Source organism: Heterodontus francisci, chromosome 45, assembly GCF_036365525.1.
Source record: "Heterodontus francisci isolate sHetFra1 chromosome 45, sHetFra1.hap1, whole genome shotgun sequence".
NCBI lineage: Eukaryota > Metazoa > Chordata > Chondrichthyes > Heterodontiformes > Heterodontidae > Heterodontus > Heterodontus francisci.
Window position 1 is genome coordinate 8778912 of NC_090415.1, and position 23386 is coordinate 8802297.

General features: G+C 44.4%; 1 protein-coding gene across 1 annotated transcript; it reads right to left on the reverse strand.

Annotated features, from left to right (window-relative positions):
- Positions 1-16400: 16400 nt before the first annotated feature.
- LOC137356510 (histone H2B 7-like) lies at positions 16401-16857 on the reverse strand. The gene has a single exon (XM_068022396.1). The coding sequence runs from the start codon at positions 16855-16857 to the stop codon at positions 16477-16479; it is 381 nt and encodes a 126-aa protein (XP_067878497.1). The 3' UTR covers positions 16401-16476.
- Positions 16858-23386: the final 6529 nt, after the last annotated feature.

The following is a 23386-nucleotide window of genomic DNA, read 5'->3' on the forward strand; positions in this document are numbered from 1 at the left end:
TTTATTAACCACAGATGGTTCATCCTTCTCTTTTTGACAGGGATAAATTTTTGCTCAGCATTATGAAATATCTGTTTAAATATCTGCCACTGCTCATCCACTGACCTTCCCCTTAGTCCATTTTCCCAGCCCACTTTAGACAACTCTTTCTTCATACCACAGCAATTACCATTGTTTAATTTGAGGACACTGGTTTGAGACCCGAGTTGCTCGCCCTCAAACTGAATTTGAAATTCTCCCATGTTGTGATTGCTACCCCATAGAGGATCCTTAACTACAATATCTCTTGTTAATCCTACCACATTACACATTACTAGATCCAAAATAACCTGTTCCCGGGTATGTTCTGCAATGTATTGATCGAAGTAACAGTCCCTGATGTACTCTACAAATTCACCTTCCATATTACCTCTGCCAATCTGATTTGTCCAGTCAATATGCAGATTAAAATCATTCGTGACTATTGTAGCACCCTTCTTACACAGCTCCATTATTTCCCGATTTATACTTTGCCCTACAGTGAGACAGCTCTTCGGGGGCCTATGGATGACTCCCACCCGTGACTTCTTCCCTTTGCTATTCTTTATTTCCACCCAAACTGATTCCACATCATGATCTATTGCACCTATTTCACTACTCAACACCACACTGATACCTTCCTTTATTAACAAAGCTACCACCTCCTTTTCCTTTTTGACTATTTTTCCAGAACATTGTATGCCCTTGAATATTGAGTTTCCATTCTTGGTCACCCTGCAACTACGTCCAAACTTTCCTCTTAAGACAACCCAGTCATTCCAGGTATCAATCTAGTAAAACCCCTCTGAACCACCTCCAACATATTTACTTCCTTCCTTCAAGATGCAGACCAAAACTGCACACAGTATTTGAGATGTGGTCACACCAATGCCCTGTATAACTGAAGCATATCATCTTACATTTATTTTCAATTCCTCTCATAATAAAGGATAGCATTCCCTTTGTCTTCTTTATGACTTGCTGTATGTGTATACTAAACATGTGACTCATGCACGAGAACACTTCGATGTCTCTGCACTTCGGAATTATGTAGTCATTCTCCATTTAAGTAATACTCTGCTTATTAACCTTCCTGACAAAGTGAACAACTTGACATTTCTTCACATTATACTTCATCTGCCAGATTTCTGCCCACTCACTCAACCATCTATGTCAGTCTGCAACCTCCTTCTGTCCTCTTCACAACATACTTTCCTACCGATCTGTGTGTCATCAGCAAATTTAACTGCCATGCTATTGCTCCCCTCATCTAAGTCATGGATATAAATTGTAAAAAGTTGTGGGCCCAGCACAGACCCCTGTGTTACTCCACTTATCACATCCTCCCGATCAGAATGTTTTCTGTCAGCCAGCCAATCTTCTATCCATGCTAATTAAGTTACCCACTACACCATGAACTCCTACTTTTCACAATAACCTTTCATGTGACACCTTGACAAAGGCCTTCTTGAAAACCAAATACTGTATGTCAATGGGCTCCCCTTTATCCCCAGTGCATTTTACTCCTTGAAAGAACTCGAACACTTTGGTTAACCATGATTTCCCTTTCACATAGCCATGCTGAATATTTCCAATGACCTTGTGTTTTTCTAAATGCCCAGCTATAGCCTCCTTAATGATCAATTCTAACGCTTTCCCTGAATCAGGGGTCAAGCTAACTGGCCTATAGATACCCAATTTCTTCCTCCCCACCTTCTTGAATAGAAGGGTTATATTTGCTACTTTCCAGTCTGATGGAACCTTTCTAGAATCTAGCGAATCTTGAAAAATTAACAACAATGAATCAACTATTTCAGCAGCCATAACTTTAAGGACCCGAGGATGAAGCCCATCAGGACCCAGAGACTTGTCAGCCAGCAGCTCCATCAGTTTATTCAGTACCACTTCCCTGGTGATTGTAACTTCACCAAGTTCCTCTCTTCCTTCCACCTCCTGATTAACTGCTATTACTGAAATATTTTGTGTATCCTCCAGTGAAGACAGAAGCCAAATATTTGTTCATTTCAACCACCATTTCCTTATTATCGACTATTAATTCCCCATTCTCATTCTCTAAAGGACCAACACTCACTTTTTTTACACTTTTCCTTTTTAAATACCTATTGAAACACTTGCTATCCGTTTTTACAGTTCTAGCTAATTTGTGGTCATAATCTAATTTATTTTCTCCTGATTAACCTTTTAGTCATTCTCTTCCATTCATCATATTCTGACCAATCATCTGACCTGCCACTCGTCTTTGCACACATATCTGCTTTTTCCTTAAGGTTGAGTCTATCCTTAACTTCTTTAGTTAACAATGGATGGTGGGTCCTCCCCTTGGAATTTTACTTTACTGTAGGTATATACTTAATTTGAGTGTTCTGAAATATCCACTTGAATGTTAGTTAGTTAGTTAGAGATACAGCACTGAAACAGGCCCTTCGGCCCACCGAGTCTGTGCCGACCATCAACCACCAATTTATACTAATCCTACACTAATTCCATATTCCTACCACATCCCCACCATATTTCCCTACCTATACTAGGGACAATTTTATAATGGACAATTTACCTATCAACCTGCAAGTCTTTGGCATGTGGGAGGAAACCGGAGCACCCGGAGGAAACCCACGCAGACACAGGGTGAACTTGCAAACTCCACACAGGCAGTACCCAGAATTGAACCCGGGTCCCTGGAGCTGTGAGGCTGCGGTGCTAACCATTGCGCCACTGTGCCGCCCCACTGCTACTGCTTCTCTTTTGATCTATCTCCTAGCCTAGTAACCCAGTTTAATTCAGCTAGCTCAGCTTTCATGCCCACATAGTTGTCCTTATTTAAATTTAAAACACTAGTCTTAGAGCCAACTGTGTAACAGCCCCCACTTCTCCCACACCAGTCTATGGGGGTCTAAGTTTCACTATATGCCTCTCAATTCCCTAGTCTACAATTTAACTCTCTCAGTTTCTGATTTTGAGTATATCTGTACCTGTTTTATGTGAGAACCATCTTATTCTGTCCCTTTCAGCTTTTGATGTGTCTCTGTGTCTGGCTTGTATTTCGTCCCCATCAGTTTAAGGCGTGAGAGTGTGAATTTGACTGTTAATATTACATTCTCGGGAATATGAGTGGGGGTTGAGACTTCATCTTTGATTGTCTAGTAGGCCAATTTAAGGTTTAAGCTGTGCCCTTAAATTTCTAATGTGTAGCTGTGGTTTTTATCCTGTCGCAGTCACTATCTGTTATAAGAATAAAGGGTACATTCTGGTTTTTGATTGTGGATTTTTCACCACATCTCTACATTGTCTCGGATGTGAATGTGATTTTTAATCTGTACATGCCAGTTTCTGACATATGGCTCTGAGGTTTAATTTGTACATGTCATTCTCTGGTATGTGACTGCCAATTTTATACTGAAACTGTCAGTTTCCTTTACCTGTGTGCGAGTTTTAGTGGGTATCTGTCAGTATCCGGTATATAAATCTTCTTACTTATGTGTATGTTTTGCTCTGTATTTGTCAGTGTCTGAAGTGCCAATTGTTAGGTTTTCTTTGTACCTGTTAATCTCTGTTACAGATGAGAGACTTTCACTCTCAAACTGTAAATTTCTTGCAATTCACTATGGATTACACTCTGTGTCTGTCAGTCTCTGGTAGTTAAGTGTGGCTTTTATATTTCAATTCCTAATTTCTGATATGTGATTGGAGATTTTAATCTGTACCTTTTGGTTTCCAGTGTGTGAGTCTGTGTTTCAATCTGTATCTGCCAGTTTCTCATATGTGAGGATGACATTGATTCTGTACCTGTTACTTTCTGAAATGTGTGAAGGTTTTAATCTCAGAGATACAGCACCAAAACAAGCTCACAAGTCCACGCCAACCATCAACCACCCATATAAACTAATACTACATTAATCCCATTCTCCCTCACAAATCACCTCCATTCTCCCACCACCTACCTTCACGTGGAGCATTTTTTTTTTTACAATGGCAGATTTACATATTAACCGACAATTCTTTGGCATGTGGGAGACAAACAGAGCACGTGCAGCAGACCCACACAGTCACAGGGAGAACTTGCAAACTCCACACAGGCAGTATCCAGAACTGGCAGTACCCAGAACTGAACCTAGGTTGCTAGAATTATGAAGGGCTCTGCGGTACTAACCACTGTGTCACTGTCAGTTTCTGGGAGCTGAATGTGGGTTTATTCTGGATCTTTCAATCTTTGGAATTTGAGTACGTGTTTTACCCTATACCTTTCAGCTTCTGTGAAGTGAATATGGGATTACATCTGTACCTGCCCATTGATAGTAAATTAATATCTGTTTTAGTGTCCCTGGCAGTTTATGGAAAATTAAGGTGGTTTATTTCTCTACCTGCCAGATTCTGATCTGTGACTATTGTTTTATTCTGTACCTGGTATTTTCTACGATATGCTTCTGTTTTTTGATCTGTACCTGTCAGTTGCTGTTACTTGAGTGAGTTTTACTTTACACCAGTTGATTTCTGGTATGTGAGTATCAGTTTTAAGTTGTACCTGTAAAGTTAAGGTATGACAGTGTGGGTTTATTCTGTATCTTTCAAACTCTAGTGTGTGATATGGGTTTTTCCTCTGAATCTGTCGATTTCTGGTCTGTAAGTTCCTGATAGGTGCATGTCTGCAGAATTCCTTTTTCTGCACCTGTTAATGTCTGCTACGTGAGTATGTGTAATGTGTGAAGACCAAGGCAAAATATTAGTATAAATTATTTGCCATTTCCCTGTTCCCCATTATCAGCTCTCCACTCACATCCTCCAAGGTTCCCACACTCACTTTAGCTACTCTCGTTCTTTTTATATAACCGGAGAAGATCTCACTGTTCATTTATATATTTCTGGCCAATTTAGAGTCACAGAGTCGTATAGTGTAGAAACAGGCCCTTCAGCCCACCGCGTCCATGTTGACCATAATGCCTATCTATACTAATCCCACCTGCCTGCATTAATTCCATATCCCTCCATGCTTTGCTCATTCAAGTACCTGTCCAGATACCTCTTAAATGTTGCTACAGTTCCTGCCTCCACCACCTCCTCAGGCAGCTCATTCCAGATATCCAGTATCCTTTGTGTGAAAAATTTACCCCTTTGATCCCCTTCAAACTTCCTCCCTTTCACCTTAAATCTATGTCCTCTAGTTTTAGTCACCCCTACCATGGGAAACAGACTCTGGCTATCTACCCTATCTCATAAATATATATACGTCTATCATGTCCCCTCTCAGCCTCCTTTGCTCCAGGGAAAGCAGACACTGCCTATCCAATCTCTCTTCATAACTCAAGCCCTCCAAACCAGGCAACATTCTTGTGAATCTTTTCTGCACCATCTCTAGCTTAATCACATCTTTCCTGTAGTGCGGTGACCAGAACTACACACAGTACTCCAAATGCGGCCTAATTTACTGGCAGAATCAATTTTCCCTCTCTTTATGAGCTTTTTAGTCGTCTGCTGCTGATTCTTAAAATATTCCCAATCCCCTGGCCAGCCACTAGTTTTTGCCTCTTTGTATGCCTTAGTTTTTGATTGGATTTTCTCCTTGGCAGCATTTATTAACCACAGATGGTTCATCCTTCTCTTTTTGACTGGGATAAATTTTTGCTCAGCATTATGAAATATCTGTTTAAATGCCTGCCACTGCTCATCCACTGACCTTCCCCTTAGTCCATTTACCCAGCCCGCTTTAGAGGGGGAGCAGCCAGAGGTCGTGGTGCACATTGGCACCAACGACGTAGGAAGGAAGGGTGGCACAGATGTTAGAAGTGAGTTTAGGGAGTTAGGCTGGAAGCTGAAAGCTCGGACGGACAGAGTTGTTATCTCTGGTTTGTTGCCGGCGCCACGTGATAGTGAGGCTAGGAATAGGGAGAGAGCACAGCTGAACACGTGGCTGCAGGAATGGTGTGGGAGGGAGGGCTTCCAGTTCTTGGATAATTGGACTGCATTCTGGGGAAGATGGGACCTGTTCAAACAGGACGGGCTGCATCTGAACCAGAGGGGCACCAATATCCTGGGAGGGAGGTTTGCTAGTACTGTTCGGGAGGGTTTAAACTAGTTTGGGAGGGGGATGGGAACCGGACTTGTAGTCCAGGGACCAGTGGGTCCACTCAGAAAGACAAAGAGTGTAGTGAGGTATTGGGGAAGGTAGCACTGTCGCAGAGGACAGATGGGCACGGAGAAGGGTTAAAGTGCGTATACTTCAACGCAAGAAGCATCAGGAATAAGGTGAGTGAATTGAAGGCGTGGATGGGCACTTGGGACTACGATGTTGTGGCCATCACTGAAACGTGGATAGGTGAGGGGGAGGAATGGTTCTTGGAGGTACCTGGTTATAGATGTTTTCATAAGATTAGGAATGGTGGTAAAAGAGGTGGGGGGGTGGCATTGTTAGTTAGAAATAGTGTAACAACTGCTGAAAGAATTTTCGAGGAGGATCTGCCGACTGAGGCACTGTGGGTTGAGGTCAGGAACAGGAAAGGAGCAGTCACCTTGATGGGAGTTTTCTATCGGCCCCCCAATAGCAGCAGGGAGGTGGAAGAGCAGATTGGGAAACAGATTTTGGAAAGGAGCAGAAGTCACAGGGTAGTAATTATGGGGGATTTCAACTTCCCAAATATTGATTGGCAACTCTTTAGATCGAATAGTTTGGATGGGGTAGTGTTTGTGCAGTATGTCCAGGAAGCTTTTCTGACTCAGTATGTAGACTGCCCGACCAGAGGGGAGGCAATATTGGATTTGGTACTAGGTAATGAACCAGGGCAAGTGATAGAGCTGTTGGTGGGCGAGCACTTTGGAGATAGTGATCACAATTCTGTAGCATTCACTGTGGTAATGGAGAGGGATAGGTATGTGCAACAGGGCAAGGTTTACAATTGGGGGAAGGGTAGATATGATGCTGTCAGGCAGGAACTGAGGAGCATAAGTTGGGAGCATATGCTGGCAGGGAAGGGCACGGTCGAAATGTGGAACTTTTTCAAGGAGCAGATAGTAGGGCCCATTGATAAGCATGTCCCTGTCAGACAGGGAAGGGATGGTCATGTGAGGGAACCGTGGTTGACAAGAGAGGTTGAGAGTCTTGTTAGGAAGAAGAAGGATGCGTATATAAGGTTGAGGAAAAAGGGCACAGGCATAGCTCTGGAGGGATACAAGATGGCCAGGAAGGATCTGAAGAAAGGGATTAGGAGAGCTAAGAGAGGGCATGAAAAATGCTTGGCGGGTAGGATAAAAGAAAACCCCAAGGCCTTTTACGCGTATGTCAGAAATATGAGGATGACTAGGGGGACCGTAGGTCCGGTCAAGGACAATAGCGGGAGACTGTGTGTTGAGCCGGAAGAGATAAGTGAGGTTTTGAATGAGTACTTCTCTTCGGTATTTACGAATGAGAAGGGGTGTATTACTGAAGAGGACGGTGTGAAACAGACTGGTAAGCTCGAGGAAGTGCTCGTTAGGAGGGAAGATGTGTTGGGGTTTTTGAATAACTTGAAGATAGACAAGTCTCCCGGGCCTGACTGGGTATATCCAAGGATGTTATGGGAAGCAAGGGATGAAATTGCAGAGCCGCTGGCAATGATCTTTTCATCTTCTCTGTTGACGGGGGTGGTACCAGGTGATTGGAGGGTGGCAAATGTTGTGCCCCTGTTCAAGAAAGGGAATAGGAACAACCCTGGGAATTACAGGCCAGTTAGTCTTACTTCGGTGGTAGGCAAGTTGATGGAAAAGGTGCTGAGGGATAGGATTTCTGAGCATCTGGAAAGACACTGCTTGATTCGGGACAGTCAGCACGGTTTTGTGAGGGGTAGGTCTTGCCTCACAAGCCTGATTGAATTCTTTGAGCAGGTGACCAAGCAAGTGGATGAGGGTAAACCAGTGGATGTGGTGTACATGGATTTTAGTAAGGCATTTGATAAGGTCCCCCATGGTAGACTTATGGAGAAAGTCAGGAGGCATGGGATAGTGGGGAATGTGGCCAGTTGGATTAAGAATTGGCTAACTGATAGAAGGCAGAGAGTGGTCTTAGATGGTAAATACTCAGCCTGGAGCCCAGTTACCAGTGGCGTGCCGCAGGGATCAGTTCTGGGTCCTCTCCTGTTTGTGATTTTTATTAACGACTTGGATGAGGAAGTCGAAGGGTGGGTCAGTAAATTTGCAGATGATACAAAGGTTGGTGGAGTTGTGGATACCGAGGAGGGCTATTGTCGTCTGCAAAGGGACTTGGATAGGTTGCAGTGCTGGGCTGAAAAGTGGCAGATGGAGTTTAACCCTGAAAAGTGTGAGGTCGTCCATTTTGGAAGGACAAACACGAATGCAAAATACTGGGTTAACGGTAGGGTTCTTGGGCATGTGGAGGAGCAGAGAGACCTTGGGGTCTATGTGCATAGATCGTTGAAAGTTGCAACTCAAGTGGATAGGGCTGTGAAGAAGGCATATGGGGTGTTAGCGTTCATTAGCAGAGGGATTGAATTTAAGAGCCGTGAGGTGATGATGCAGCTGTACAGGACCTTGGTAAGGCCTCATTTGGAGTACTGTGTGCAGTTCTGGTCGCCTCATTTTAGGAAGGATGTGGAAGCCTTGGAGAGGGTGCAGAGGAGATTTACCAGGATGTTGCCTGGAATGGAGAATAAGTCTTACGAGGAAAGGCTGAACATTCTAGGCCTCTTCTCATTAGAACGGAGAAGGATGAGGGGTGACATGATAGAGGTTTATAAGATGATCAGGGGAATAGATAGGGTAGACAGTCAGAAACTTTTTCCCCGGGTGGAGCAAAGCGTTACAAGGGGTCATAAATTTAAGGTGAAGGGTGGGAGATATAAGGGGGATGTCAGGGGAAGGTTCTTTACCCAGAGAGTGGTCGGGGCATGGAATGCCTTGCCTGGGGAAGTTGTTGAGTCAGAAACTTTAGGGACTTTCAAACGGCTTTTAGATAGGTATATGGATAAAGGAGAATGATGGGGTATAGATTAAATTGTCCTTGACAGAGGACAAAGGATCGGCACAACATCGTGGGCCGAAGGGCCTGTTCTGTGCTGTATTTTTCTATGTTCTATGTTCTATCACTCAGCACCGGCTCTTGCTTCTGTGCTTGCTGGGGCACGAGCTTTTCTCTTTCTGCTTCCCTTGCTGTGTTTTGTTGACCGGAGTCTATCTTCTCCTTCTCAGTGCGCCAATGATGTTCCGTGGACACCTCTCTAAGTGCCGACAATGTCCCCTAACACCCTTTCTTTGATCCCTCCTGGGGTGCAAGGATGTTACCATATTAGAACATAGAACATAGAACAGTACAGGCCCTTTGGCCCACGATGTTGTGCCGAACCTTTAATCTACTCAAAGATCAAACTCATTACCTACCCTTCATTCTACTATCATCCATGTACCTATCCAAGAGTCACTTAAATGCCCCTAATGTATCTGCTCCTACCACCACCGCTGGCAGCGCATTCCACGCACCCACCACTCTCTGTGTAAAGAACCTACCTCTGACATCTCCCCGAAACCTTCCTCCAATCACCTTAAAATTATGCCCCCTGGTGATAGCCCTTTCCACCCTGGGAAAAAGTCTCCTGCTATCCACTCTATCTATGCCTCTCATCATCTTCTACCCCTCTAGCAAGTCACCTCTCATCCTCCTTTGCTCCAATGAGAAAAGCCCTAGCTCCCTCAACCTTTCTTCATAAGACATGCCCTCCAGTCCAGGCAGCATCCTGGTAAATCTCCTCTACACCCTCTCTAAAGCTTCCACATACTTCCTATAATGAGGCTACCAGAACTGAACACAATATTCCAAGTGTGGTCTAACCAGGGCCTTATAGAGCTGCAGCATAACCTCACAGCCCTTAAACTCAATCCCCCTGTTAATGAAAGCCAACACACCATACGCCTTCTTAACAACCCTATCAACTTGGGTGGCAACTTTGAGCGATCTATGGACATGGACCCCAAGATCCCTCTGTTCCTCCACACTACCAAGAATCCTGTCTTTAAGCCTGTATTCTGCATTCAAATTCGACCTTCCAAAACGAATTACTTCACACGTTTCCAGGTTGAACTCCATCTGCTACTTCTCAGCCCAGCTCTGCATCCTGTCAATGTCCCATTGCAACCTACAACAGCCTTCCACACTATCCACAACTCCAGCATTCTTCGTGTCATCGGCAAACTTGCTAACCCATCCTTCCACTTCCTCATCCAAGTCATTTATAAAAAATCACAAAGAGCAGAGGTCCCAGAACAGATCCTTGTGGAACACCACTGGTCACCGAGCTCCAGGCTGAATACTTTCCATCTACTACCACCCTCTGACTTCTATGGGCCAGCCAATTTTGTATCCAGACAGCCAACTTTCCCTGAATCCCATGCCTCCTTACTTTCTGAATGAGCCTACCATGGGAAACCTTATCAAATGCCTTGCTAAAATCCATATACACCACATCCACTGCTCTTACTTCATCAATGTGTTTTGTTTAGCTTTGAATTGTTCGAAGTATATTAATTGGACCAGGTTGACATCATTGTTTGATCCCAGTAAGTTAATGGTTCAATCTACACACATTACAGATGCTTTCTCTTTCTATTTCAGCAAGGATACTAAAGGCCACATTCTTGCTGATGGAAGCCATTTTTTTGCAATTCTGCAGTTTCTCATTGATCTCATCTCACCTCCTGTAAGGATGCTGTGGTCTTCAACCTGTCTCTCCCATTGTTCTTCCATAGAGGTTTTAATGGACTATAGCCTTGTAATGTCATTTCATAATGAAGCAAGCATTAGCTCAAACAGACTGTAATATATTGATGTACATAGCATACAATTAGTCCTATTATAGTGGCTGTCCTTATTATTCACAAAGGTAAAATATGTCATGATCCATCACCCCCACATTGTGGGACCCCTCCTGCTGCACGACTTTTCCTTTATGTCGTGACTCAGTGCATCATCCACACAGACACATCTCTCAACAAGACATTTTGACATATTTCTGTGAAGATGACCCTCATGCTTTGCCATCCAGCCTTGACATAGCAGTTCTTGCATAAATGTAAGCCATGGAAATGCTCTAACCTTTACACAGAGTATAGCAGTGTTCAGGTGATACAGAAAATCCAGTGAATTGGGCAGAGACAATCAGTTGATCAATCAAAGTCTCTTAGTTTTATGCTCCTATCTATACTACTTACTCCACAACTATTCTTTTGCACCTGAAAAGCTTGGATAGATGACTCTGGATTGTGTTCTGTAAGTAAGGGTTTGTTCCCCTTAGAGAAATGGAGATTGAGAGGAGGTTTGACAGAGGTGTACATAAGCTAGACGAGGATAACCTGTTCCCATTAGCTGATGGTACAAGGACTAGGAGACACAGACTGATGGTTTATGGCAAGAGATGAAAGGGAATGTGAGGAGGAACTTTTTCTGTTTTACCTGCTGGACCTCGCTGTCCACAAGTGTGGTGGAAGGAGAGACAATCAATGATTTCAATAAGAAACTGGATAAGCACTTGAAGGAAACAAACTTGCTGCAGGGCGAAGCTGATCAAGCAAGGAAGTGAATCTGATTGGATGTTGAGAATATTTTGTAAGCTTTCTTTCTGAATTTGCATTGACATTTTTAAGTAGCAAAATTCCACAGCACCCTTGACCATCAACTTTAAGGGAGAAGAACATAATGTTGAGAATATTTGTCGACTTCAATTCAGTCATGGCTTTTCATTTGTCACATTCTATGGCAAGGTTGCAGAAATATATTTGACCGCGAGTGGGCATTGCGATGACCGGGAATCTAATCTGGGTCAATTGTTTGGAAGGCAGATATACTCAGCACTATGCCAGCATCGCTGGCATACATGTAGCTCGTCATTTATACAGTATACAGGCCAGAGCTCATTGGAACTCAAATGTCATTTCAACCATTTCATTCTGCACCTTAACACCACGTTCATGTTCCCATTGGAGGATAGAATCATGGAATGGTTACATCATCTCCGAGAAACCGACAAAATTCTAACAGGACTGGACAGACTAGATGTAGGAAGGATGTTCCTGATGGCGGGGGAGTCCAGGACCAGGGGTGACAGTCTAAAGATAAGGGGTAAGACATTTAGGACTGAGATGAGGAGGGATTTCTTCACCCAGGGAGTGGTGAACCTGTGGAATTCTCTACCACAGAAAAGAGTTGAGGCCAAATTATTAAATAAATTCATAAAAGAGTTTGTACTACTGGATTTGGGCATTTAGATGCTTATTAGATGGAATGCGTTTTAATTTCCTCTTATATTTGTAAGGCTTTTTTTTTAACAGTACTACCTTTTAGGGCCACACAGTGATGAACACCGCAAACTCATAGCCCCAGCGACCCGGGTTCAGTTCTGGGTACTGCCTGTGCGCAGTTTGCAAGTTCTCCCTGTGAATGCTTGGGTTTCCGCCAGGTGCTCCGGTTTGCTCCCACAGCCAAACACTTGCAGGTTGATAGGCAAATTGGCAATCGTAAATTGCCCCTAGTACAGGTAGGAGAATTGAGGGAAGATAGGAATGTGGTAGGGAATGTGGGATTAATGTAGGAATAGTATGAATGGGTGGTTGATGATCGGCACAGACTCGGTGGGCCGAAGGACCTGTTTCAGTGTTGTATCTCTCTATGACTCTTTCTTTGGCCTCCTTATCTCAACAGACAATGGGTAAGTGCCTGGAGGTGGTCAGTGGTGTGTGGAGCAGCGCCTGGAGTGGCTATAAAGGCCAATTCTAGAGTGACAGGCTCTTCCACAGGTGCTGCAGAAAAATTTGTTTGTCATGGCTATTACACAGTTGGCTGTCTCCTTGCGCCTCTGTCTTTTTTCCTGCCAACTGCTGAGTCTCTTCGACTCGTCACACTTTAGCCCCGCCTTTATGGCTGCCCGCCAGCTCTGGCGGACGCTGGCAATTGACTCCCACGACTTGTGATCAATGTCACAGGACTTCATGTCGCGTTTGCAGATGTCTTTAAAGCGGAGACATGGACGGCCGGTGGGTCTCATACCAGTGGCGAGCTCGCTGTGCAATGTGTCTTTGGGGATCCTGCCATCTTCCATGCGGCTCACATGGCCAAGCCATCTCAAGCGCCGCTGACACAGTAGTGTGTATAAGCTGGGGATGTTGGCCGCCTCGAAGACTTCTGTGTTGGAGATACGGTTCTGCCACCTGATGCCAAGTATTCTCCGGAGGCACGAAGATGGAATGAATTGAGACGTCGTTCTTGGCTTACATATGTTGTCCAGGCCTCGCTGCCATCGAGCAAGGTACTGAGGACACAGGCCTGATACACTCGGACTTTTGTGTTCCGTGTCAGTGCACCATTTTCCCACACTCTCTTGGCCAGTCTGGACATAGCAGTGGAAGCCTTTCCCATGCGCTTGTTGATTTCTGCATCTAGAGACAGGTCACTGGTGATAGTTGAGCCTAGGTAGGTGAACTCTTGAACCACTTCCAGAGCGTGGTCGCCAATATTGATGGATGGAGCATTTCTGACGTCTTGCCCCATGATGTTCGTTTTCTTGAGGCTGATGGTGAGGCCAAATTCATTGCAGGCACCGCAAATCTGTCGATGAGACTCTGCAAGCACTCTTCAGTGTGAGATGTTAAAGCAGCATCGTCAGCAAAGAGGAGTTCCCTGATGAAGACTTTCCGTACTTTGGACTTCGTTCTTAGACAGGCAAGGTTGAACAACCTGCCCCCTGATCTTGTGTGGAGGAAAATTCCTTCTTCAGAGGACTTGAACGCATGTGAAAGCAGCAGGGAGAAGAAAATCCCAAAAAGTGTGGGTGCGAGAACACAGCCCTGTTTCACACCACTCAGGATAGGAAACGGGTCTCTGACTCTCTGTCCTACTAAAGCGTGTCTTTAGTTCCAAAATGATCGCCGCTTATGTCTAAAGGGATCAAGGGATACGCGGACAAAGCGCGAACAGGGGACTGAGTTTGGATGATCAGCCATGATCGTATTGACTGGCGGTACAGGCTCGAAGCACCGAATGGCTTACTCCTGCTCCTATCTTTCTATGTTTCTGTTAAGTTGGTCATTCGGCCCGTCGTGTCGCGGCCGGCTCTCTGCAAGACCAGCTCACCACCTCCCACCTACCCGCCTTTTCTCCATTGCTCTGCAATTTTATTTTATTCTTGATATAATTATCCAATTCTGTTTTCAGGGTCTCGATTGAATCCGCCCCCAACACACTCGATGTTATTCCTCTCCAATTTCAGATATTTCTGAAGGAATGGGAATATTCTTGCATGACTCACTTTTAACCAGTAGATGGCATCAGTCTACAATCATTTGGATCTTGTGATTTGTGGACACACATATCGACCGCAATGGGTCTGCTGCTGCCCGGGGAGTTCTCCAAGCACGCCGCCTTGGCAGGGACAAAAACACTGACGAATTATCCCAGTTCCTTGTAAATCTCCACAATGTACAGAAATAAAACACGAAATGCAACATCTCTTTTAAAATCCGCCAACAGCTTCTTTGAAACAACTGCCCTGAAAAAATAAAATAACCCTGCCCGGAACTGAGTTTGGCATCAGATAACACAACGGCTCTTCAAAGAGACATCAAATTGGCAAAAGATAGAGCTGTTATCTCTTGTTGATTCCAGCACATAAACGTCTCAGAAGGATTTGACCACCCTCTTTACTGTCCACTGATAACTCTCGAAGCAGAGTGACCCAGATTCCTTTGTCTCCATATTGCAGCTGGGAATTTCAAGACCTTGCAGTTCTCAGTGTGAGAGCAGTGACACCATTGGAGACAAGTCATTTTATCAGAGTAGCTCATTTTAGAACTCAAGACACGCCTTAGTGGTATATAAACGGTAGAATTGTAAAAAAGCCTTACAACTATGGCAAGCGAAAATTAAAATGCATTCCATCTGATGAGCAGATAAATGCTTGACTCCAGTACAATTCATAGCAACACAAAATAACGCGAACAGTATAACATTACCGTCTCTCAGACAGTAACCAGCCCTTTCACAGATAAAGTGGGTGGCTCTGAAAAGAGCCTTTGGGTTGTCAAATTCAGGTCTGGCAGCTTCACTTGCCCTTCGTGCTCGGAGCGCTGGTTTTCTTGGGCAGCAGCACGGCCTGGATATTAGGCAGCACTCCGCCTTGTGCGATGGTCACCCCTCCCAGCAGCCTGTTGAGCTCCTCGTCGTTGCGGACGGCCAGCTGCAAGTGTCTGGGGATGATACGGGTCTTCTTGTTGTCCCGGGCCGCGTTGCCGGCCAGCTCGAGGATTTCAGCTGTCAGATACTCGAGCACAGCAGCCAGATAGACCGGGGCTCCGGCACCCACCCGCTCAGCATAGTTGCCCTTTTTAAGGAACCTGTGAACACGGCCCACCGGGAACTGCAGTCCAGCTCGGGAGGAGCGGGACTTGGCCTTGGACCGAGCTTTACCACTGGTCTTCCCTCTTCCAGACATTTCCACAATCTCACAAAGAATGTTGAGATCCGCCCACATTCGTCCTCCTTGTACCTTCTGGAGGAATGGAGTGGTGGGCACTGCTGATTGGTCACTCTGCTCTGTGCTCTTCATGTAACCAATCGGAGAGCTGCTGAATTCACCAATCAGGAGACGCCAAGGAGATGAGGGCGGAAAATAACGGCGCCAAATTGTCAGACTGCAACCGATTTTTCAAATTTGAAAAGCCCGCCAATATATTGGGGCGGCTTCAATATAGAATATCACATTTATAGTTCTTTTTTTACGGTTCAATAAATAAAACCTTTTTCATATTGTGTTATTCTACATTTGGTAACAAGTTTCAGATTGTCTTTTACATTCTGACATCTATTCGGGTTTACTCTCTGTCCTTTTTGAAACCAGCGGGCAGAAAGTCTCTTTCACAACATTCTCCAACCGGGCACATTTCATGACAATTTTCATAATAATACCGCATCACTGATGAACGATTGTTTGTTATTCGTGGGAGACAACAGCGGAGTGTAGATTTTCAGTGTCAGGTGTCAGCGTGTGAGACGGAGGGTTCCGACACCACCCGGGGTTCGAGATAATGTAATTATTAATTTGTGAGGTCAAATTTGAACTAGGGAAATAAGTGACTGCGAACTGATGTATGTGCGTTAAATCAGCTTTTATTGTCGAAATACAGAAAAGGGCCCGAATATGAACACGTCCGAGAACAAACCTCACAAATGGTCAATGGTCAGTAATTTATGTCCGGGACATTATTAGTTAGAGACAGAAAGATCGCACGGGCAGTGAAACTGCATTAACCAGAATCTATGGGAGTAAAACAGAGATCACAAAGGCAAGGACACTTGATATATAAATCAATATAAGTCGATACTATACAGACAATGTTGTAGCTTTTTCAGAGAAGTTGTGGGTGGCTCTTAAAAGAGCCTTTTTGTGTTTTGGGTGTGTTTCAGTACATTGCGGATATTTACTTGGAGCTGGTGTACTTGGTGACCGCCTTTGTACCTTCCGACACGGCGTGTTTGGCCAGCTCCCCGGGCAGCAGCAGGCGCACGGCGGTCTGGATCTCCCGGGAGCTGATGGTGCTGCGTTTGTTGTAATGGGCCAGGCGGGAAGCTTCACCCGCGATTCGCTCGAAAATATCATTCACAAACGAATTCATGATGCTCATGGCCTTGGAGGAGATGCCGGTGTCAGGGTGAACCTGCTTCATCACTTTGTACACGTAGATGGAGTAACTTTCTTTCCTGGATCTTCTCCGTTTCTTGGTGCCCTTTGCTGGCGCCTTCTTCAGAACTTTCTTGGCGCCCTTCTTGGAAGCTGCTGCAGTTTTCTTCTCGTCAACCATAATCACGATCAATCTCAGACACAGAATAAACAAAATTTCGCTCCAAGCTCGCTTTTTATAGACATCCCCTGAACCCTATGCTAATGAGGAATGGGAGAAGACCATGTTCATGATTGGCTGGTTTACAATGATGTCACTGCCTGATGTTCTGTATCTATCTGATTGGGTGTCTAAAGTAACCAATCACATTTTGTGCTTCTCACAGACACAAACTGTCGCAGCAGTCAGATCGTCCAAACCCCTTTGCCGGCCCTTATCCATCTGCATCAGTGACTTTCTGAGTCCCTCTTCCTCATCAACCATTTCTATTTTGCGAGTACGAACTCGTCTCTTTTTTCACTCTCTATAGTTCCCTTCCTTATCAGGATGTAGCGCCCCTCTGCACTTCCGTCCATCAACAGGACCGAATCGTCCAGTATAGTGGGTGTCAGATACATAAATGATTTGGAGGAAAGTATAGGTGGTCTGATTAGCAAGTTTGCAGACGACACTAAGATTGGTGGAGTAGCAGATAGTGAAGGGGTCTGTCAGAGAATACCGCAGAATATAAATAGATTGGAGAGTTGGGCAGAAAAATGGCAGATGGAGTTCAATCAGGGCAAATGCGAGGTGATGCATTTTGGAAGATCCAATTCAAGAGTGAATTATACAGTAAATGGAAAAGTCCTGGGGAAAATTGATGTACAGAGAGACTTGGGTGTTCAGGTCCATTGTTCCCTGAAGGTGGCAAAGCAGGTCAATAGGGTGGTCAAGAAGGCATACGGCATGCTTTCCTTCATCGGACGGGGTATTGAGTACAAGGGTTGGCAGGTCATGTTACAGTTGTATAAGACTTTGGTTCGGCCACATTTGGAATACTGCGTGCAGTTCTGGTCGCCACATTACCAAAAGGATGTAGATGCTTTGGAGAGGGTGCAGAGGAGGTTCACCAGGATGTTGCCTGGTATGGAGGGCGTTAGCTATGAAGAGAGGTTGAGCAGATTAGGATTATTTTCATTAGAAAGACGGAGGTTGAGGGGGGACCTGATTGAGGTGTACAAAATCATGAGAGGTATGGACAGGGTGGATAGCAAGAAGCTTTTTCCCCAGAGGGGGGGCTCAATTACTAGGGGTCACGAGTTCAAAGTGAGAGGAGAAAAGTTTAGGGGGGATATGCGTGGAAAGTTCTTTACACAGAGGGTGGTGGGTGCCTGGAATGTGTTGCCAGCGGAGGTGGTAGACGTGGGCACGATAGCGTCTTTTAAGATGTATCTAGACAGATACATGAATGGGCAGGAAGCAAAGAGATACAGACCCTAAGAAAATAGCCGACATGTTTAGATAGAGGATCTGGATCGGCGCAGGCTTGGAGGGCCGAAGGGCCTGTTCCTGTGCTGTAATTTTCTTTGTTCTTTGAGTTTGGCAAATGCGAGCATTGAAGTGCAAGTCCTTATCTCCATGTAGCGTGCCAAATAAGGTTGGTCAGCTGCAGTCAAAAGTAACCACATGAAAGATTTATATGACAGCGCTTCTGATATGTCTTCCTTTTTCCTCAACCGAGGATACCCTTGTCCTCACTTTCCACCCCATCAGCCTCCACATCCAAAGAATCATCCTCCGCCATTTCTGCCACCTCCAGCGTGATGCCACTACCAAATACATCTTCCCCTCCCTTCCCCTGTCAGCATTCCGAAGGGATCATTCCCTCTGCGACACCCTGGTCCACTCCTCCATTACTCCCACCACCTTGTCCCCTTCACATGGCACCTTCCCCTGCAATCACAGGAGATGTAATACCTGCCCATTTTACTCCTCTCTACTCACAATCCCAGGCCCCAAACACTCCTTTCGAGTGAAGCAGCGATTTACTTGTACTTCTTTCAATATGGTATACTGTATTCGCTGCTCACAATGTGGTCTCCTCTACATTGGGGAGACCAAACATATACTGGGTGACCGCTTTGCGTAACACCTCCGCTCAGTCCGAAAGCATGACCCCGAGCTTCTGGTTGCTTGTCATTTCAACACTCCCCCCTGCTTACATCTCTGTCCTGGGATTGCTGCAGTGTTCCAGTGAACATCAAGGTAAGCTCAAGGAACAGCATCTCATTTACCGATAAGGCACAAAGCAGCCTGCCAGACTGAGCATTGAGTTCAATAATTTCAGAGCATGACGGGCCCCCCAATTTACTTTTATTTTTAGTTATTCTTTCCTTTTTATCTTTATTTTTATATTTATTTTATTTAAATCACCTCAGTTGGTTCAGTTTGCTTACCCACTTTTCTTTCATGTTTGTACTTGCGGCTGTTCAATTTTCATCCATTAACACCCTATCTGTACGAATGCTTTGTCTTTCAACACACCATTAACATAATGTTTGCCTTTGCTCCATGACCTTCTGGTCAGCTATTCTGTGACATTTTCCTTTCTACACCTTCTCCCTTGTTATCTCTTGCCCCACCCCCGCTTTACTTGCTTAAAACCTTTCACATTTCTAATATTTACCAGTTCTGAAGAAGGGTCACTGACCTGAAATGTTAACTCTGCTTCTCTCTCCACACATGCTGCCAAACCAGCTGAGTATATCCAGCATTTCTTGTTTTCATTATGAAAGATTTATATCGTGACCATTACATAATTCTGGCTGAAACTAGGCGAGGCAAGGGAACTTATTATTACTGGCGACAAATATTCAGGAAAGACAGGTCTGAAAAAATATGGAGGGTTGTGGAGTTGAAATAATTGATCAAATATAATATGATAACACTGGCAGGGATGATGTTTTTGAGGTGTTAACAAAAGCATCTATTTGGTCACATATGTGGAATATGGCAGGAGGAAATGCATGGACATTCTGGGTCGCGAAATATTTGTCCTTCCCTGCCGGACATGTGAGTGTGGGATTCATTCTGTGCCCATCAGTATGTGATATTTACCTGAGGCTTTGACTCTATATCTGTCAATCTATGGTCAATGATTTGGTCATTTCATTCAATAATTTCAATCTTCAATAGGTGATTCTGTTTTATTTTTCTCCGTAACATTCAGTTTCTAAATGGGTGATGATGGGTTTTGTTCTGTGAGTGTGGGTTTTGTTATGCATCTGTGAATATCTGATTTTGGAGTCTGGGCATTTCTCTTTATCTGTTAATTTCTGAATTGTGAATTTGGATTTTAATCTGCACCTGTCAGTTTCTGGTATGAAAGGTTGTTTGATTTTGTCTCTGTACCTGTTAGTAAGAGGCATTTTTGTGTAGCTTTACACAGCACATGTTAATTGATGACATGCCAGCGTTGTTTTCACTCGACATGTCAGTCTCTGGTTTGGAGACCTCACCTGTGTTCTGTACCAATCAGATGTCTACATATAAGGATGGGTTTTAACCTGTTTCTTTCAATCTGTTGTATGTAAGTACTGTTTATAATCTGTATCTGTAAGTTTCTGATGAACGAATGTGGACTGTATCGTCTCCCTGTCAGTGGTTCATTAAGAGATATTTTACAAGGTACCTGCCAGTTCTGATATGTGAGTATGGGTTGTGATCTACATCTGGCCATTTCAGGTGTGAGACATGAGCATTGTTTTCACTCTGTGTACGTTAGCCTCAAGTGTCAGAAGCTGGGTTTAGTCATACATCTCATTCTCTGCTGTATGATTGTGGATTTACATCTGGACAAGTTAGTTTCTGGTACGGGCGTGTGAATTTTATTCTGTATGCCAATTTCTGGTATGTGAGTGTGTGTTTTTTTCTGTCCTGTCACTTTCTGCTGAACTGTATGGTGGATTTGCTTTGGATCTGTGAATTTCTGCTATCTGAATGTTGGCTTTCCTTTACATTTGTCATAGAGTTATACAGCACAGAAACAGGCCCTTTGGCCCACTGTGTCTTTGCCTCCCATCAAGCATGAATCTATTCGAATCACATTTTCCAGCACTTGGCCCATAGTCTTGTATGCTATGACGTTTCACGTGTTCATCTAAATCCTTCTCAAATGCTATGAGGGTTCCTGACTCTACCAGCCCTTCAGGTAGTGTGTTCCAGATTCCAACCACACTCTGCGTGAAATATTTTCTCCTCAAGTCCCCTCTAAACCTGCTGCCCATTACTTAAATCTATCTCCCCTGGTTGTTGATCCCTCCACTGAGGGAACGTTTTCTTCCGATCTGTACTATCAATGTCCCGTGTAATTTTGTATACCTCAATCAGTTCCCCCCTCAGCCTTCTCTGCTCCAAGGAAAACAACCCTAGCCTATCCAGTCTCTCTTCATAACTGAAATGCCACAGCCCAGGAAACATCCTGATGAATCTCCTCTGCACGCTCTCCATTGCAATCACATCCTTCCTTTGGTGGGTTGACCAGAACTGTACACAGTACTCCAGCTGTGGCCTAACTAGCATTTTATTCAGCTCCCTCATAACCTCCCTGCTCTTATATTCTATGCCTCGGCAAACAAAGACAAGTATCCCATATGCCTTCCTAACCACCTTATCTCCCCGTGCTTCTGCCTTCAGTGATCTATGGACAAGTACACCAAGGTCCCTCAGACCCTCTGTACATCTTAGGATCTGGCCATTCATTGTATATTCCCTTGCCTTGTTAGGCCTCCCAAAATGCATCACCTCATATTTTCGCACTTCTCTGGATTAAATTCCATTTGCCACTGCTCCACCCATCTTACCAGACCATCTATATCATCCTGTAATCTAAGGCTTTCCTCCTCACCATTTCTGACACCAATCTTCATGTCATCTGTGAACTTACTGATCATATCGACTACATTCACATCTAAATCATTCATGTACACTACAAACAGCAATGGTCCCAGCATCGATCACTGTGGTACACCACTGATCACAAACTTTAACTCACAAAAACAACGCTCGACCATCACCCTCTGCCTCCTGCCACTAAGCCAATTTTGTATCCAATTTACCAAATTGCCCTGGATCCCATGGGCTCTTACCTTCTTAACCAATCTCCCATGTGAGACTTTATCTAAAGCCTTACTGAAGTCCATGTAGATAACATCAACTGCCTTACCCTCATCGAAACATCAAGTCATCTCCTCAAAAAATTCAATCAAGTTTGTTAGACACTATTTTTTTTTCCAAGTCACCTCCTCACTCTGCTTATTATTCTTATATATTTTTATTTAATTACCACCTCCCCTCCCCCCCCCCCCGCACCCCTGACATTTTCTATACTCCTCTAGGGCCTCCGCTGTTTTCTGCCCTAAGCCTCTTTTTTTTTCCGTTATCCAATCCTCTATATCCCTTGACATCCAGGGTTCCCTGGATTTGTTTGTCCTACACTTCACCTTTATGGGAACATGTTGGCCCTGAATTCTCATTATTTCCTTTTTGAATGACTCCCACTAGTCTGATGTAGACTTTCCTATAAGTAGCTTCTCGCAGTCCACTTTGGCCAAATCCTGTTTTATCATATTGAAATCGGTCTTCCCCAAATTGAGTACATTTATTTCTGGTCCCTCTTTGTCCTTTTCCATAACTACCTTAAATATTACTGAGTTATGGCCACTATCCTCGAAATGCTTCCCCACTGACACTCCTACCACTTGTCCGGCTTCACTCCCTAGGATTAGGTCGAGCAGGGCTCCTTCTTTTATAGGACTTTCTACCTGCTGGCTCAAAAAGATCTCCTGTATGCACCTTAAGAATTCTGCCTCCTTTAAGCCATTTGCACTGAGACGATCCCAGTTGATATTGGGTAAGTTGAAATCCCCGACAATTATTACCCTATTATTTTTACACCTCTCTGAGATTTGCCTGCATATCTGTTCCTCTATCTCTCACTGACTGTTTGGAGGCCTGTCATACACTCCCAGCCAAGTGATTACCCCCCTTTTTGTATTTATGTTCTACCCATATGGATCATTTGAGGAATGTTCGAAGATATCATCGCTCCTTATACAGTAATTGACTCCTTGATCAACAGTGCACTGCCACCTCCTATTTTATACCCTCCCCTGTCATGCCTTAAGATTCAATACCCTGGAATATTGAGCTACCAGTCCTGCCCTTCCCTCAACCATGTCTCCGTGAAAACAATAATATCATATTTCCGTGTGTTAATAAATGGCCTCAATTCATCTGCCTTACTAGTAAGATTCCTTGTGTTAAAATAGATGCAATCCAGCCTTGCAGTGTTCGTTTGTGTCTTAACAGGTCTGCCTTTTCTCTGCCTTCCAGCCTGACTCAGTTTCTCTTCTATATTTGACTGTGCATCAACCCTTACTGTACGTCCCCTCTGTATCCCACCCCTTGCCAAATTAGTTTACAACCACCACCCACCCCCCTCCCCCAAAATCACGTGCAAACCTCCCAGCAAGGCTGTTGGTCCTGATCCAGTTCAGGTGCAATCTGTCCAACTTGTACAATTCCCACCTTGGCCAGAAACAGACCCAGTGATCCAGGAAATTAAAGCCCTCCCTCCTGCACTATCTCTTCAGCCACACATTCATCTGCTCTATCCTCCTATTCCTATACTCACCTGCACGTGGCAGCGGGGGTAATCCAGCAATTACAA

Bases quoted from the DNA above. Each gene is read 5' to 3' on its own strand.
- LOC137356510 (XM_068022396.1), bottom strand. From the start codon at position 16,857: ATGGTTGACGAGAAGAAAACTGCAGCAGCTTCCAAGAAGGGCGCCAAG.